The sequence below is a fragment of the Bombina bombina genome, chromosome 2 (genome assembly GCF_027579735.1).
Source record: "Bombina bombina isolate aBomBom1 chromosome 2, aBomBom1.pri, whole genome shotgun sequence".
Classification (NCBI taxonomy): Eukaryota; Metazoa; Chordata; class Amphibia; order Anura; family Bombinatoridae; genus Bombina; species Bombina bombina.
The window spans coordinates 34,663,264-34,682,042 of NC_069500.1; the positions used below are offsets into that span (position 1 = coordinate 34,663,264).

At 40.2% G+C, this 18,779-nt stretch overlaps 1 protein-coding gene across 2 annotated transcripts in view; it reads right to left on the bottom strand.

Annotated features, from left to right (window-relative positions):
• Positions 1 to 2,642: 2,642 nt before the first annotated feature.
• ATOSB (atos homolog B) overlaps positions 2,643 to 18,779 on the bottom strand; it is a 257,983-nt gene continuing 241,846 nt past the window's right edge. For both annotated transcript variants that reach the window (XM_053701014.1, XM_053701013.1), the window contains exon 9: positions 2,643 to 3,929. In XM_053701014.1, coding sequence (XP_053556989.1) covers positions 3,776 to 3,929 — 154 coding nt within the window. In that variant the 3' untranslated portion in view covers positions 2,643 to 3,775. The remainder of the gene's footprint in view (positions 3,930 to 18,779) is intronic.

The window sequence follows — 18,779 nt, forward strand, 5'->3', positions numbered from 1 at the left end:
TTAAAAGGGCCTTTTGCGGGGTATTGCCCCAAAGAAATCAGCTCTTAACTGTAAAAAAAAAAAAAAATACAAACACCCGCAACAGTAAAACCCACCACCCACACAACCAAACCCCCCAAATAAAATCCAAACTAAAAAAACCTAAGCTCCCCATTGCCCTGAAAAGGGCATTTGTATGGGCATTTAGCTCTTTTTCCGCACAAACCCTAATTTAAAAATAAAACCCACCCAATAAACCCTTAATAAAACTTAACACTAACCCCCGAAGATCCACTTACAGTTTTTGAAGACCCGACATCCATCCTCAATGAAGCCGGGAGAAGTCTTCATCCAAGCGGCAAGAAGTCCTCAACGAAGCCGGGAGAAGTCTTCATCCAAGCGGCAAGAAGTGGTCCTCCAGATGGGCAGAAGTCTTCATCCAGACGGCATCTTCTATCTTCATCCATCCGGCGAAGAGCGGCTCCATCTTCAAGACATCCAGCGCGGAGCATCCTCTTCTTTCCACAACTATTCTCAAATGAAGGTTCCTTTAAGTGACGTCATCCAAGATGGCATCCCTTGAATTCCGATTGGCTAATAGAATTCTATCAGCCAATCGGAATTAAAGGTGAAAAAATCCTATTGGCTGATGCAATCAGCCAATAGGATTGAGCTTCAATCCTATTGGCTGATCCAATCAGCCAATAGGATTGAGCTTGCATTCTATTGGCTGTTCCAATCAGCCAATAGAATGCAAGCTCAATACTATTGGCTGATAGCATCAGCCAATAGGATTTTTTCACCTTTAATTCTGATTGGCTGATAGAATTCTAGTAGCCAATCGGAATTCAAGGGACGCCATCTTGGATGACGTCACTTAAAGGAACCTTCATTCGAGATGAGCCGTCTTAAGAAGAGGATGCTCCGTGCCGGATGTCTTGAAGATGGACCCGCTCCGCGCTGGATGGATGAAGATAGAAGATGCCGTCTGGATGAAGACTTCTGCCACTTCGTTGAGGACTTCTGCCGGCTTCGTTGAGGATGGATGTCCGGTCTTCAAAAACTGTAAGTGGATCTTCAGGGGTTAGTGTTAGTTTTTTTTTAAGGGTTTATTTGGTGGGTTTTATTTTTAGATTAGGGTTTGGGCGGAAAAAGAGCTAAATGCCCTTTTCAGGGCAATGGGGAGCTTAGGTTTTTTAGTTAGGATTTTATTTGGGGGGTTGGTTGTGTGGGTGGTGGGTTTTACTGTTGGGGGGTTGTTTGTATTTTTTTTACAATTAAAAGAGCTGATTTCTTTGGGGCAATGCCCCGCAAAAGGCCCTTTTAACCCTTTAAGGACGCAACTTTCAGTTTGCTCAATTGTTTTATGACGGAAAAATTCCGTCATATGTCCTTAAGAGGTTAAGGGCCATTGGTAGTTAATTGTAGGCTAGGGTTTTTTATTTTATTTTGGGGGGCTTTTTTCATTTTGATAGGGCTATTAGATTAGGTGTAATTAGTTTAAATTCTGATTTTTTTTTTATTTTGTGTAATTTAGTGGTTTTTTTTTTTTTGTAATTTAGTTAATTGGATTTAATTAATGTAATTTATTTAATTGTAGTGTAAGGTTAGGTGTTAGTGTAAGACAGGTTAGGTTTTATTTTACAGGTAAATTTGTATTTATTTTAACTAGGTAGCTAGTAAATAGTTAATGACTATTTACTAACTAGTCTACCTAGTTAAAATAAATACAAACTTAGCTGTGAAATAAAAATAAAACCTAAGATAGCTACAATGTAACTATTAGTTATATTGTAGCTAGCTTAGGGTTTATTTTACAGGTAAGCATTTAATTTTAAATAGGAATTATTTAGTTAATGATAGGAATTTTGTATTAGATTTATTTTAATTATATTAAAGTAGGGGGTGTTAGGGTTAGACTTAGGTTTAGGGGTTTATAACTTTAGTATAGTGGCGGCGATGTTGGGGGCGGCAGATTATCGGTTAATAACAGTAATGTAGGTTGCGGCAATGTTAGGGACAGCAGATTAGGGGTTTATAATATTTAACTAGTGTTTACAATGCGGGAGTGCGGCGGTTTAGGGTTTAATATGTTTATTATAGTGGCGGCAATGTCCGGAGCGGCAGATTAGGGGTTAATAATTTTATTTTAGTGTTTGCGATAAGGGGAGGGCCTCGGTTTAGGGGTTAATAGGTAGTTTATGGGTGTTAATGTACTTTGTAACAGTTTAGTTATGAGTTTTATGCTACAGCTTTGTAGCTCAAAACCCATAACTACTGACAGTATGGATCTTGTAGTTATAGGCTGTACCGCTCACTTTTTGGCCTCCCAGGCAGACTCTTAATACCGGCGCTATGGAAGTCCTATTGAAAAAGGACTTTTTGAAAGCTGCGGTAGTTACGCTATGTTAAGGCCAAAAAAGTGTGCAGTACAGAAATACCTGCAAGACTCGTAATACCAGCGGTAGTGAAAAAGAGCCTTAACGCTGCTTTTTAACCCATACCGCAAAACTCGTAATCTAGCCGTATGTTAGGTAGGTTGAACTGGATCAGTTAATTATTTAATATTTATTTTGCTTAAGTTAAAGACCTGTTTATGTTTATACTCCTTATCTAAAAAAGCTGTCCTTGTTGAAATGAAAAACAAAAGAAAACGCAAGTAATACGTTTGCTTACAAATGCATGTAATTGTTAAAGTTCAAGAATATTAAATTCTAAGGCATGTTCTATGATGTGACCCTTATATAATAAAAAATGCATCAACAACTCGCCAGTGGGCTTTATGGAAAATCAAACACAATAAATGGGCTGGGTGTGTATAACAAATATATTCAAGAGGAAATATTTGTTCGTTAAAACTGACAAGACCAGAATTTATCAACAGAGTGCAATGTTTACAGAATCCTTAGACAGTAATACCCACCATTTGTTTCTATTAAATGGCACGGAAGCTATTGCAATTCAAAAAGTCTCAAGACCGGAGTTTTCACAGTTGTAATGTAACAAACAAAAATGCTGCAGGGTTAGGGTAGGGTGGCAAACTCTAGTTAACGACTTGGATGCAACCTTTGGATATCCAAGAAGTTAACCATAACAAGATAATATTTTGATAGTGGACAATTGTGACCATCACAGTAAAATGGGAATTTATTCTTTGCATTGCTTATTGTGGCTTTCTACCTAAAGCATTTCAACGGAATACTTCTCCCTTTAAATGGTTTCTAAAGAGGTAGGCCTAATGGTGATAGTTCCAGGTATAACGTCATCTACCGAGGAACTAATACTGTATAGAAAAGATTGTTGTTACGCTGCCGTCTCTCTGCTATGTCCCCACACCACCTGCCAAGCCTAAAACTTCAGATTATTGATCAACGTATCGATAATTCAGGTTGAAGATGTGTTGACTATCTTTAACAGATAATATAGTAGATAAAGAGGCTGTGTTTTAAAACTGCACTTTTGTTTAAACATTGTAAACCAGCAATACAAAATAACATCAGAAATAATGAAGGCAATTAAAAGGTTGGGTAAAATCTGCTGGGATCTCTGGAAGCTCAGTCTATGAGCCTGTTATGGGCTAAGTGTAACGTGGGAGATTCCAATTTGTTAGCTCATTATCCTTCTGTGGAGGACTTTGGACTTCTAAAAGGTTAAGGGCTTATGATGAGCAGGGATCTGGGTAATAAATAAGATGTGCAAAGTCTGTAAGATTGAGAAGGTGCAGAGTTTTCAGAGATGGGGCATCTTCAAATGACATGTCCCCATTTGCCTAAATACCCCCTCCTGTGCTTTCCCCTCAAACACGCGGGGAGTATTTGGGGTTCTTGGGAGTCTCTGTGAAAGATTTTAGCTCATATGGTATTCCTGTGTCCACCTCGATGGACTTGCGGGAAAAGAGAAGGCGGATGTCGTCATGGAGGTAAATTTTTCCAGACTTCGACCTCTGAAACCTGAAAGAGATTGAGTTGTAAGCAAGATGGTGTGAAAAGAACTACAGCATTTTATATTTATTTATAGTAAATTAAAAATAAACCTAAAAACCACGGAAGGGATGCATCAAAGGAAAAACAAAATCTATGCTTACCTGATAAATTAATTTCCTTCATGCTGGTGAGAGTCAATGCCTCTAGGAGGAGGCAAAGATACCCAACATTCCACAAGCTTTTACTCCCTCTCACCTCTCGGTTATCCTAGTCCATAATATAACGTAGAGCAGTGAAAAATATAATATAATATTAAAAATTAAAGAAGGAAGGTCTTGTAATCTCTCACCACCTTATGATAAAAAATGTATTTCATAGTCGTCAGAGTCCACAAGCCTTTACACCTGGAATCTAATACCCAAGCTGTGAAGTACATGAGTAAATGGGTGGGGAAAATGTTAAGGCAGGCACCTAATTACCAGCCACTAAGACTGTAGGACTTTTATATCAAAAGCTATCCCAAAAGAAATGAGAGTAAGGAAGAGCAAGTTGATTCTGTGCAATCTTCACAATCAAAACCTCTATTTTAAAAGGCTCACAAAGCAGAAGCTAATCACGTAGAATGGGCTGTAAAATTTCTGGAATGATTTTTCCTGTTTCCAAAAAGCCGTACTTAATGACAGCTTTAACCAGGAAGCTAAAGTAACAACTGTAGTCTTCTGACTCATACGTGGACAAATGAAATAAATCAAACTTTAAAAAATTAGCTTATGTTTAAACCATTTATAGGTTAAAAGGAAGAGTTTGCAAAACCCTTAATATCTAGAAGAAAGACAAACATCAGACCTTATAAGAAACTTGAAGATAAGTCCATAACAAATATTTTGTAAACATTGAAGAATTCCTGAAAATTGAGAAATACTGGCAAAAACAATCGTTATCACACCAGGAAAGAGAAAAATTAAAAAGTGGTGATGTGAGGGTGAGAGAGGTGTCTGGAACTCAGTATGCAGGCATGAAAAACCAAAACAAAGGTATTTTCTTGAACAAACTTTACTGAAAAAATATAATGCAAAAACAGGAAAATCAAATTGAGGTCTATGGTGAACCAGATAAAAGTATTTACAATGAAAACTTTAAGCACAAGTCTCTCAGCAAACACAGAACCCAGTGGGTACTGTTGGTGAGGTATTCTGTAAAATGTCCAGTAACAAGAGGCCTTTGATCTCAGCAGAAGGATAAGCATACACAAGTATCACAGCAGAGGTCTTTGGTCTCAGCAGTAGGATAAGCATACACAAGTATCACAGCAGAGGTCTTTGTTCTCAGCAGTAGGATAAGCATACACAAGTATCACAGCAGAGGTCTCTGGTCTCAGCAGTAGGATAAGCATACACAAGTATCACAGCAGAGGTCTCTGGTCTCAGCAGTAGGATAAGCATACACAAGTATCACAGCAGAGGTCTCTGGTCTCAGCAGTAGGATAAGCATACACAAGTATCACAGCAGAGGTCTCTGGTCTCAGCAGTAGGATAAGCATACACAAGTATCACAGCAGAGGTCTCTGGTCTCAGCAGTAGAATAAGCATACACAAGTATCACAGCAGAGGTCTCTGGTCTCAGCAGTAGACTAAGCATACACAAGTATCACAGCAGAGGTCTCTGGTCTCAGCAGTAGGATAAGAATATACAAATATCACAGCAGAGGTCTTTGGTCTCAGCAGTAGGATGGATACTTTAGAAGCAGGGACCTTCAGATAAGGAGCAGGAACCAGCTAACAAGGACCTTCTTAGGCAATAACCCAGTACAGAGTTATGTACTGAGCAGCCTTATATAGGGACACCCACACCTGTGCCTTCCAGGTGGGAGTCCTAACAATCAGAGGCTGGCCCTTTAAAGCTAGGCAGCGTGCGGCCGCGCGCGCCTAGAGGGCTGCAGCCGTAGCTGTCAATCAGACTGGTCTTGGCGTCTCTGCACGTGGGACGCCGAGGCGGACTGCCGGGGGCCCCGCATTGCTTTGGAAAGCGTCCAGGACCAGGGTAAGGACCCTGACAGGTGATAAAACGAACTTAAGTCTGCCTTGCCTAAATAAAAGTCTCCACTATCTTGTCTAAACAATTTAGTATATGAATCAAAAGTTCAATCTCTGGGCAGTATAATATAGGCCTGAGATAACAAAAAAAGATGAAAAACTGAACAAATAATTTAGGTCCACATAAAACAGTTCTGCGTGATCAAACTGAAGCACACAGAATTACTGATTAGTGATCGAGCTTGATTTTAACTATGACTCTGAATGGTACAACAGATGAAAGAAAGAAAAAGTAAGGTAGTTGCAATACTAAATAGCTGCAGGAGCCTTCAGAAACTGAAATTAAGTACACCTGACTCTGGCAAAGCATCTGGAAAAGAGAAGATTAAACTAGAGATCATAAGGTCTAAATGTAGAAAAACCAATTGAAGGAGAAACACTTCTCCCAGATGAGGAAATTGTAAACTGAAGCAAAAACTCACAAACATTCACTACTGCAACGTGAAAAGCAGAAAGCTTACAGCACTCAGTTCCAGTCAAATTCAAGTAACTTCCTTCATTGGCAAGGAAACTTGAGGTTCTGCTCCGAAGATCTAAAATATGCCAAAGCAGTGTCTCATTTGAGAAAACGCCAAGTCTGAGAACTAAGAAGATTCTATAAGGTTTAAAGATATTTATTGTTAACTTCACCTCCAGAGGAAACCAAATCCTCTTGCTCTCTTCAACGCCTAGACCACCTTAACTCAAAAGACTGGTGCTAAAGAATTATTGTCCAAGAGGGACAACAAAAGAACACTCCCAGAAGAATAAACCACTATAGCACAGAGGCTTTTTTTCAGTGGAGTCCAAAAGAATTACAAAGAAAACAGATAGTAATCCCTTTACTATAAAAAAGGCAAAAGGAAAACAACATTTGATGGTAAAACCATGCACCAGAAAACTTCTATATATAGAACAATGAATGGAAGAACTGTCACTCTGTCAAGCTGTTTAAACTTATATCTGCATTGATCAGTAAGATAAGTTGCATGATACAGTCTACAAAGATTCTCAGAAATAAAATTCATAATTGAGGAAAGAAAAACTTAACTTAATGACAATTTAATTTTCCCTCCAGACCTGCGACAAACAATCGTAAACTGCTAAGCTGGTTTTAAAAATACAGCTAAAGAGAAAAAATAGAATCTGAACCAAAATAGTTTTCATAAATGTTCTAAAGGAAGACCCACAAACAGAAAGTGTTTGTATAGAAGGAGAAAATGTAGGAACTAGTGGTGATCCTTAAAGGGGCAGTAAACCTATACAATAATATTATATACAGTATATCTGCACATAGTGCAGAATTATATAACATTATTTTACCAAGTTTATAAAATATATTAAACTCAATGTAGCTCACTCCCGCTACCAAGCCAGAGCAGGAGCGAGCTACATTGAGTTTAATGGCGCGACTGGGCCAGCTGTGACTAGACAGCGTGCAGCGATGCGCTTAGGTAAATAACAGACCCACTCAGTAGAGCCAGGAGCGGTGTAATACAAAATTATAAGTTCTTGATAAAAATTATTTGAAATACTTTGTTTTATAAACTTGGCGCTAAAATGTTGTTATATAATTTTGCACTATGTGCAGTATTATATAACATTATTGTGTAGGTTTACTGCCTCTTTAAGGATAGGAAAATTAAGGAAAGCACCATTCAAGAGTAAAAATGACCAAACATTTGAAGGCAGGAATTCTAAGAAACCTGTAAGAGTTTTGAGATCCAAAATAGACCATAAAAGTTCCCTCTTTCTTGGCAACAAAGTACAAATTGGAATAAAATTCTTGATTCTTATTCCAAAAGAACTGGAACCGGAACTATCACCTCAGCAAATACTAATAATCAAAGTATTGACCCCTGAAGCTGTACTTGTCACATAGTGCCTGCGTCCTGCCTGAAACATCCCATAAAGGATATAAAAGTCCAAAAATACGGGGGCCGTGTCCAAGCAGTGGCTCTGAGCAGTCGCACCTTTTTTGTGCTGCGGGGGAAAATATTATAAACCGCCGGTTATTGATATTATTTTACAGCACTTGGCAGTAATACGACTGGTATCGTATAGCCTTCCATCACTCACCACAGATATAGCACAATCTGCTGTGTATATGAACCCAGAGACAGAATAGGACAGTAGAGGCCTGTAGCGGCGGCATTTTTACAGGCAACGCTTCCCCCCCGGAACTCCGGGGTAATCTACAATCATCAGAGCTGCTTAGTATTGAATTACTCAACTTCTGCTTAAAGGGGGACACAAACGATAAGAAGACATGGAACTTCACAAGCAAAGTGATCAGACACGAAAACCTTTATTATCCCTGTAACCAAAATAGCGACCGCAAGGAAAACAGAGCCGCTAGAAAACCTAAGTGACCACATGGCTAGATTTGAGGATCTATGCCGACACCTTATGGACAACGCTCCTCTGGACTATTTGCTAAATCGAATCTCTGATGCGGATACAGTGCAGGCTATTGCAGAGGATATGCTTGTGATAAATACACCTGCCATAGGCATTCAGCAGGGGAAAAACTCATACCTAGAGGCTTCTCCGGTATCAACGTACAAGCCAGCACAAGGGGATGCATCGTCAGAGTCTTCACGCAGCCATCTTGCAGAAACTCCGGAGGAGGGACACACAAAGAAGATCATGCTCATTCAGGCACCTTCCGAAATATGAAGCGACTTCCCACAGACAAGAGGACATTTACGTACACACGAGGATGGAAGGGAATTTGTGAAAGACTCTTGGGACTTTGCAAATATGGAACAGGTACGCTTCTTGCTTGACATAACTATTCCGGATGACACTGCAAGTGACACCACTCTCCAACAAGCGACTCCCCTTGAAGGGTATGATAACACGCGGCCCTTAAATCCACTAGGGACTTCCAGAGACATTGGCATCAATATACTCCAGACATGGACCCAAAGAGACTGCTGCAAAGAGATTAAGGCTTCTAACATAGAGACGATTTCTTTCCTGCTCATTGGCATCAATATACTCCAGACATGGACCCAAAGAGACTGCTGCAAAGAGATTAAGGCTTCTAACAGAGACGATTTCTTTCCTGCTCATTAAGCTTGGAGGCCGATTAAGCATTTATTCTACCATCTTTGCGTTGTTTGCAGGTTGAAGACGCTAGTAAATGATCCGGGATACCGCATGGTTCCTTACACAGTTATATAGGTTATCATGCCCCAGTTGGTGTTAGGTTGTTAGCTTGTTTGATATTACCCTATGTTTATTTACATGATGTATTGTTAGCCATAGTACGAATGCACTATTCCCCATAATATTTTTTTTGTTATACTGTTCATATTAGGCTGCTTCCAAAATCACAGCCCTTATAGTGTTTTTGATACAGGTATTATAATTTGTTCTGCTGCTAATGTTTCTGCACATATGTCCTATGTGGAGGATTGAGGGGCCCCCAGGGGGATACTTTTGTTTTTTATAGGTAATACAGAAACAAAGCAATAGCCTCAAATTTCCGGCGCTAAACAGACTGTACTGGGTGGTCCCCATTGCTTCAGACTCCAAAATATTCCTGGTACAGGTGCCGCTGTGGATCCGCTGCCAACACTTTTAATGCATGTGCTCTTTGGTGGGGTTTGTGGGGGGCCCCAGAACGATACTTTTTCACACTAACAATGAGGTTGGTACTCTTATTAACACACTAGGCCTGTATATAATGTTAATTCAACACTAGTTTCTCTTTCGTGGTCAGCGGCCGTGGCCATGGGAGATATAACAAAAAAAAAAAAAAAAAAGAGGGTGAAACAAAACAAAAAACAAATAAATATCAATAATAGAGGGGCCTTGCGGACCACAATTAGCGACACACCCTGGCAACAGCTTGGGAGCACCGTGAAAATATCACATTTAACAAACCAGAGATCACCTACTTAAATAAAATTCTTCAACAGTGCAAAATATTAGTTACATCATTACTTAATTTTGGAAACTACATTACATGAGATTATGCATTTTCAAAGGGTAAGCTTTTATAATCTCTAGATTACTACATTTCCCCTCTCCATAAATGCTAACATATATTAACTCTATTCCATTGGATCTGGCAGGTTTGGTGATGGACACTAGTTAATTTGACTAGTTATGTGTATGTTTTGTTTATGTGTATTCTAGCATTATCCCTACATGTTTTCTATATATTGTAAATAAGGATCCAAGAGTGGTCCATAATAGGTTTAATAGGGACCAAAACAAGGAAAATCAACTAAGAACCACCAGAATGTGCTTAGTATATCGCTGAATGTATATTTCTTTTAACCTTTTTTTCTTTTGGTGTCTCAAACCACTGTAATATCCAAATCCTCAATAAAAATATATATATAAAAAAAAAAGTCCCAAAATACTGTGCAGTCTTTTAACCCTTAAGTGAAAGTCCCTCAGACATAGAAGATCAACGCACTTACCTGTATCTAGCCGTCCGGCAGGAGGACAGCTCACCTGGTTTGAGAGGCACACCTCCTCACATAGACCCGTGGAAAAGAAGAAAGACTGAATAATCCTAATCAGGCTTTAAGGATAGGGCAGAAACAACTATTTGGGAGGTGCAGTGAGGATTATACCCTTCAAGTTCCCAAATGCTTAAAAGCCACCATTGCTCTACTGAAGAGACTCACATGGACTACGGCTAAACCCCACGAAGGAGCAGAACAAACTTGCTCTGCTGTAAAATAATACAATCTTGATTGAAGAATCTTCTTACAGACACCTAATTTTTACCACCTCCTTGCTCTTAACGTAGGCAAAGAGAATGACTGGGGTTGGAGGGAAGGGAGGTGATATTTAATAGCTTTGCTGTGGTGCTCTTTGCCTTCTCCTGCTGGCCAGGAGTGATATTCCCAATAATAATTATAGATGATCCATGGACTCACTGTGTCATTAGAAAGAAATTAGATAATAGAAGTAAATTGAATAGTTGATAAAATTATATGCACTATCTGAATCATGAAAGTACAATTTTGGGTTTCACGTCCCTAAAAGAGGCCACAGTGAAGTACTGAATAAAAAGTTACTTTAATTGCGCTTTTGGAAAGGTGCACCCTTACACCCTCCGATCCCATTATAGCGACTGGAGCAGAGAAACACAGATCTGATACAAAGAATGGCTGCCACCTACTGAAGAGAGGAGAGAAGCAAGCGCGGGACTCTGCAGCGGGGCGAGAAAAGTCCTTAACGCTCGCCGTGCCTGAGAAAGTTGTGCTGCGCTACCAAAGCCGAGAGAGATAAATAATTAATAAAATAACACCTTTTAACTGTCAAAGTTTAAAATTATGGCTAAAGGCAAAAATGAACTGAAATTGTCATGTAAAGTTGTCCAGAGAAAAATCATAGCTCAACTTGTTCCGTAAGCTTCTTAAAGTGATATACACAATAAAATTTCTATAAGCATACAGCCCCACATATACCCTCTGTCTGTGCTTACCTGATTAATGTTCTTTGGCTATGATATACATAAGACTATGTACCTATTGATAGCCTGTAGGCTATGTGAGTGAAGGTACTTGCCTGACAGACACCCATAAGACTGTACCTACTTGCTCGTATTTTTTCATGTGAGTCGAAGGCACATAAGAATTTCTCAAGATTAGAGGTTTTTTTTAATAGGAGATAAATTGTTATCATTAGATTGCAGACACTCATATATCAGAAATGTTATTGTCAGATCATGCTATAATTACCTTAAAATTCTATACGCCTCTAGTCCAGAATAGAAATACATTTTACTTCCCAAAGTACATGGTAAATAATATGTGATTTTTTAACTGGTTAAGAGAAAAATGGCGAGAATATTACAGGTACAATCAAGAGCATTTTCAAAAGAGAGAGACCTTCTGGGAAGCGGGGAAGGCAGTTCTTCGAGGGGAGATAAAAGCGTATATGTTCAGTGTTAAGAAAAAAAATAAGAAGTGTGAAATATAATTGGCCAATCAGGTCATAAACGCATATAGGACCTATTTGAATATGCCAAATATTATAAACTGGAATAAGTATCGACAGGCTAAGTAGGAAAGAGAGTATTTTTTTTAAAGAAAAATGGTCAATAGAGGACCAAAAAATAGAGTCTTCTTCCAAGGATACCAAGGCATTTCGGCTAAGCATCTCGCGAGAATCATTAAGATTAGGAAAAGTAGTAACATGATAGCAAGCATTAAGGTTGGTAATACCAAACTTGTCACTCCTATGGAGATTCGTGTAGTATTCTACACGTGTTATCAAAAAAATACTCTGAAGAAAATATAGATAGACAAGAACAGGAGAGATTTTGGCAGCAAGTTAGAACCCCTAAAATCTCTAAGGATGAATTATCAGAGGTTAATCAGCCAATTACGTTAGAAGAAATTAATTTTGCGATTAAAATAATGAAATTAAATAAAGTTACTAGCCCTGACGGACTAACGGTAGAGTTGTATAAAATATTAAATAAAGAAGTTCAAGGCACTTTATTGAAGTTACTTAACCAATACCTGTGTGAGAATGTGATGAACTATCCGTATTTTGCGGACTCCATCATAAAACTTATCCATAAAAAAGGAAAGGACCCAGAAGATATGGGGGCTTACCGCCCGATATCGCTGCTTAACAATGATTATAAATTGTTTATGTCAATTCTATCCAAAAGGATTAAGAAAGTATTAGGCCCCATCATTCATTATGATCAAACGGGATTCATGCCAGGCCGGAATGTTGCTCCTAATATTAGAAAGGTCCTATTGACCATAGATACTCACTATAATAAAATTAAACAAAACCCTGCCTAGAAAAGATCTGGTGTTATTAACATTAGATGCGGCTAAGGCCTTTGACTCAATTATTTGGGACCGCCTTTTTCGGGCCTTGACAAATTTTGGTTTTGATGGAAATATACTTAACTTTCTCCATGGGATATATAAAAATTCCAGATCACGATTATTAGTTAATGGGGATCTTTCCCAGTATATAATATTACAGAAAGGTACGCGACAAGGGTGCCCTTTATCCCCCCTTCTATTCAATATTTCCTTAGAGCATCTTGCAATTTGGCTTACACAAGAGCTATGTGGAATGACATTAGGTAAACAGAAAATTACATTGTCACTATATGCGGACAATCTTATTTTATATTTAAGTGACACTAAGAAGAGTATTCCGCATTCCCTTCATCTCATTAATTGTTTCAGTGAATTTTCAGGGTATAGAATCAATGTCACAAAATCTGAGATTATGTGGATCTATAAAACTCCAGAAAGCAGCACGCTTTATACCTTTAAAGAAGTACAATGTATAAAATACATGGGTATTAAAATTAGCAGAAATCCCAATGAGTGGTATAAGCTTAAAGGGACAGTCTACACCAGAATTTTTATTGTTTTAAAAGATAGATAATCCCTTTATTACCCATTCCCCCGTTTTGCATAACCAACACAGTTATATTAATATACTTTTAACCTCTGTGATTATCTTGTATATAAGCCTCTGCAAACTGCCCCTTTATTTCAGTTTGTTTGACAGACTTGCATTTTAGCCAATCAGTGCCTGCTCCCAGATAACTTCACGTGCACAAGCACAGTGTTATCTATATGAAATACGTGAACTGACACCCTCTAGTGGTGAAAAACTGTTAAAATGCATTCTGAAAAGAGGTGGCCTTCAAGGTCTAAGAAATTAGCATATGAACCTCCTAGGTTAAGCTTTCAACTAAGAATACCAAGAGAACAAAGCAAAATTGGTGATTAAAGTAAATTGGAAAATTGTTTAAAATTACATGCTCTATCTGAATCATGAAAGTTTATTTTGGCCTAGACTGTCCCTTTAACTATGGAGATGTATTTGGAAACATCACTAATGAGATGACGAGATGGAAATTACTATATTTGTCTTTATCTGCTAAGATAATGTTACTCAAGATTATTTTTTTTCCCGTGAATATTGTTTTTACTACAGAATCTTCCCCTATTTATTACTAAACATGACATCCAACAGTTCAATAGCGCATGTTCACTATTTCTATGGGGGAAAACTTGGCCCCGAATGTCTATGGCGAGATTGACACAACAAAAAAGATTTGGTGGCTTCTCAATGCCCAGTTTAGAATACTATAACTGGGTCTGCATGTTAAAATTTGCAATTGATTGGATAACTGAGGCAGATCACGTCACGTATTTAGATATTGAGACAAATTTAGTAGATCCCTTTGATTTAAGGGCATTGTTGCATTACTTTCCTGCTAAACTTCCAAGTAATATTATACATATGTCGACATTTGTAAATGTCATTCTCGCCTGGCAGAAGTACTGTAAGATAATGAGTCATGACCCGTGTGCTTCTTTAATTTTACCTATTACAGGACACCCGGATTTTGCACCGGGGTTACATGACCCGGTATTTCACAGGAAAGGAGTCTTGCTTATATCCCATATTTTGCAAGAATATAAAAAGACTGTCCAATCGTTTGCTGAATTGTCCGCAAAAACAGAATTTATGTTTACCTGATAAATTACTTTCTCCAACGGTGTGTCCGGTCCACGGCGTCATCCTTACTTGTGGGATATTCTCTTCCCCAACAGGAAATGGCAAAGAGCCCAGCAAAGCTGGTCACATGATCCCTCCTAGGCTCCGCCTACCCCAGTCATTCGACCGACGTTAAGGAGGAATATTTGCATAGGAGAAACCATATGGTACCGTGGTGACTGTAGTTAAAGAAAATAAAATATCAGACCTGATTAAAAAAACCAGGGCGGGCCGTGGACCGGACACACCGTTGGAGAAAGTAATTTATCAGGTAAACATAAATTCTGTTTTCTCCAACATAGGTGTGTCCGGTCCACGGCGTCATCCTTACTTGTGGGAACCAATACCAAAGCTTTAGGACACGGATGAAGGGAGGGAGCAAATCAGGTCACCTAAATGGAAGGCACCACGGCTTGCAAAACCTTTCTCCCAAAAATAGCCTCAGAAGAAGCAAAAGTATCAAACTTGTAAAATTTGGTAAAAGTGTGCAGTGAAGACCAAGTCGCTGCCCTACATATCTGATCAACAGAAGCCTCGTTCTTGAAGGCCCATGTGGAAGCCACAGCCCTAGTGGAATGAGCTGTGATTCTTTCGGGAGGCTGCCGTCCGGCAGTCTCGTAAGCCAATCTGATGATGCTTTTAATCCAAAAAGAGAGAGAGGTAGAAGTTGCTTTTTGACCTCTCCTTTTACCGGAATAAACAACAAACAAGGAAGATGTTTGTCTAAAATCCTTTGTAGCATCTAAATAGAATTTTAGAGCGCGAACAACATCCAAATTGTGCAACAAACGTTCCTTCTTTGAAACTGGTTTCGGACACAGAGAAGGTACGATAATCTCCTGGTTAATGTTTTTGCTAGAAACAACTTTCGGAAGAAAACCAGGTTTAGTACGCAAAACCACCTTATCTGCATGGAACACCAGATAAGGAGGAGAACACTGCAGAGCAGATAATTCTGAAACTCTTCTAGCAGAAGAAATTGCAACCAAAAACAAAACTTTCCAAGATAATAATTTAATATCAACGGAATGCAAGGATTCAAACGGAACCCCCTGAAGAACTGAAAGAACTAAATTGAGACTCCAAGGAGGAGTCAAAGGTTTGTAAACAGGCTTGATTCTAACCAGAGCCTGAACAAAGGCTTGAACATCTGGCACAGCTGCCAGCTTTTTGTGAAGTAACACCGACAAGGCGGAAATCTGTCCCTTCAGGGAACTTGCAGATAATCCTTTTTCCAATCCTTCTTGAAGGAAGGATAGAATCCTAGGAATCTTAACCTTGTCCCAAGGGAATCCTTTAGATTCACACCAACAGATATATTTTTTCCAAATCTTGTGGTAAATCTTTCGAGTTACAGGCTTTCTGGCCTGAACAAGAGTATCGATAACAGAATCTGAGAATCCTCGCTTCGATAAAATCAAGCGTTCAATCTCCAAGCAGTCAGCTGGAGTGAAACCAGATTCGGATGTTCGAACGGACCCTGAACAAGAAGGTCTCGTCTCAAAGGTAGCTTCCAAGGTGGAGCCGATGACATATTCACCAGATCTGCATACCAAGTCCTGCGTGGCCACGCAGGAGCTATCAAGATCACCGACGCCCTCTCCTGATTGATCCTGGCTACCAGCCTGGGGATGAGAGGAAACGGCGGGAACACATAAGCTAGTTTGAAGGTCCAAGGTGCTACTAGTGCATCCACTAGAGCCGCCTTGGGATCCCTGGATCTGGACCCGTAGCAGGGAACTTTGAAGTTCTGACGAGAGGCCATTAGATCCATGTCTGGAATGCCCCACAGCTGAGTGACTTGGGCAAAGATTTCCGGATGGAGTTCCCACTCCCCCGGATGCAATGTCTGACGACTCAGAAAATCCGCTTCCCAATTTTCCACTCCTGGGATGTGGATAGCAGACAGGTGGCAGGAGTGAGACTCCGCCCATAGAATGATTTTGGTCACTTCTTCCATCGCTAGGGAACTCCTTGTTCCCCCCTGATGGTTGATGTACGCAACAGTCGTCATGTTGTCTGATTGAAACCGTATGAACTTGGTCCTCACTAGTTGAGGCCAAGCCTTGAGAGCATTGAATATCGCTCTCAGTTCCAGAATATTTATCGGTAGAAGAGATTCTTCCCGAGACCAAAGACCCTGAGCTTTCAGGGATCCCCAGACCGCGCCCCAGCCCATCAGACTGGCGTCGGTCGTGACAATGACCCACTCTGGTCTGCGGAATGTCATCCCTTGTGACAGGTTGTCCAGGGACAGCCACCAACGGAGTGAGTCTCTGGTCCTCTGATTTACTTGTATCTTTGGAGACAAGTCTGTATAGTCCCCATTCCACTGACTGAGCATGCACAGTTGTAATGGTCTTAGATGAATGCGCGCAAAAGGAACTATGTCCATTGCCGCTACCATCAACCCGATCACTTCCATGCACTGAGCTATGGAAGGAAGAGGAACGGAATGAAGTATCCGACAAGAGTCTAGAAGTTTTGTTTTTCTGGCCTCTGTTAGAAAAATCCTCATTTCTAAGGAGTCTATAATTGTTCCCAAGAAGGGAACCCTTGTTGACGGGGATAGAGAACTCTTTTCCACGTTCACTTTCCAGCCGTGAGATCTGAGAAAGGCCAGGACGATGTCCGTGTGAGCCTTTGCTTGAGGAAGGGACGACGCTTGAATCAGAATGTCGTCCAGGTAAGGTACTACTGCAATGCCCCTTGGTCTTAGCACCGCTAGAAGGGACCCTAGTACCTTTGTGAAAATCCTTGGAGCAGTGGCTAATCCGAAAGGAAGCGCCACGAACTGGTAATGTTTGTCCAGGAATGCAAACCTTAGGAACCGATGATGTTCCTTGTGGATAGGAATATGTAGATACGCATCCTTTAAATCCACCGTGGTCATGAATTGACCTTCCTGGATGGAAGGAAGAATAGTTCGAATGGTTTCCATCTTGAACGATGGAACCTTGAGAAACTTGTTTAAGATCTTGAGATCTAAGATTGGTCTGAACGTTCCCTCTTTTTTGGGAACTATGAACAGATTGGAGTAGAACCCCATCCCTTGTTCTCTTAATGGAACAGGATGAATCACTCCCATTTTTAACAGGTCTTCTACACAATGTAAGAACGCCTGTCTTTTTATGTGGTCTGAAGACAACTGAGACCTGTGGAACCTCCCCCTTGGGGGAAGTCCCTTGAATTCCAGAAGATAACCCTGGGAGACTATTTCTAGCGCCCAAGGATCCAGAACATCTCTTGCCCAAGCCTGAGCGAAGAGAGAGAGTCTGCCCCCCACCAGATCCGGTCCCGGATCGGGGGCCAATATTTCATGCTGTCTTGGTAGCAGTGGCAGGTTTCTTGGCCTGCTTTCCCTTGTTCCAGCCTTGCATTGGTCTCCAAGCTGGCTTGGCTTGAGAAGAATTACCCTCTTGCTTAGAGGACGTAGCACTTTGGGCTGGTCCGTTTTTACGAAAGGGACGAAAATTAGGTCTATTTTTTGCCTTGAAAGGCCGATCCTGAGGAAGGGCGTGGCCCTTACCCCCAGTGATATCAGAGATAATCTCTTTCAAGTCAGGGCCAAACAGCGTTTTCCCCTTGAAAGGAATGTTTAGTAGCTTGTTCTTGGAAGACGCATCAGCCGACCAAGATTTCAGCCAAAGTGCTCTGCGCGCCACAATAGCAAACCCAGAATTCTTAGCCGCTAACCTAGCCAATTGCAAAGTGGCGTCTAGGGTGAAAGAATTAGCCAATTTGAGAGCATTGATTCTGTCCATAATCTCCTCATAAGGAGGAGAATCACTATCGAGCGCCTTTATCAGTTCATCAAACCAGAAACATGCGGCAGTAGTGACAGGGACAATGCATGAAATTGGTTGTAGAAGGTAACCCTGCTGAACAAACATCTTTTTAAGCAAACCTTCTAATTTTTTATCCATAGGATCTTTGAAAGCACAACTATCCTCTATGGGTATAGTGGTGCGTTTGTTTAAAGTAGAAACCGCTCCCTCGACCTTGGGGACTGTCTGCCATAAGTCCTTTCTGGGGTCGACCATAGGAAACAATTTTTTAAATATGGGGGGAGGGACGAAAGGAATACCGGGCCTTTCCCATTCTTTATTAACAATGTCCGCCACCCGCTTGGGTATAGGAAAAGCTTCTGGGAGCCCCGGCACCTCTAGGAACTTGTCCATTTTACATAGTTTCTCTGGGATGACCAACTTTTCACAATCATCCAGAGTGGATAATACCTCCTTAAGCAAAATGCGGAGATGTTCCAACTTAAATTTAAATGCAA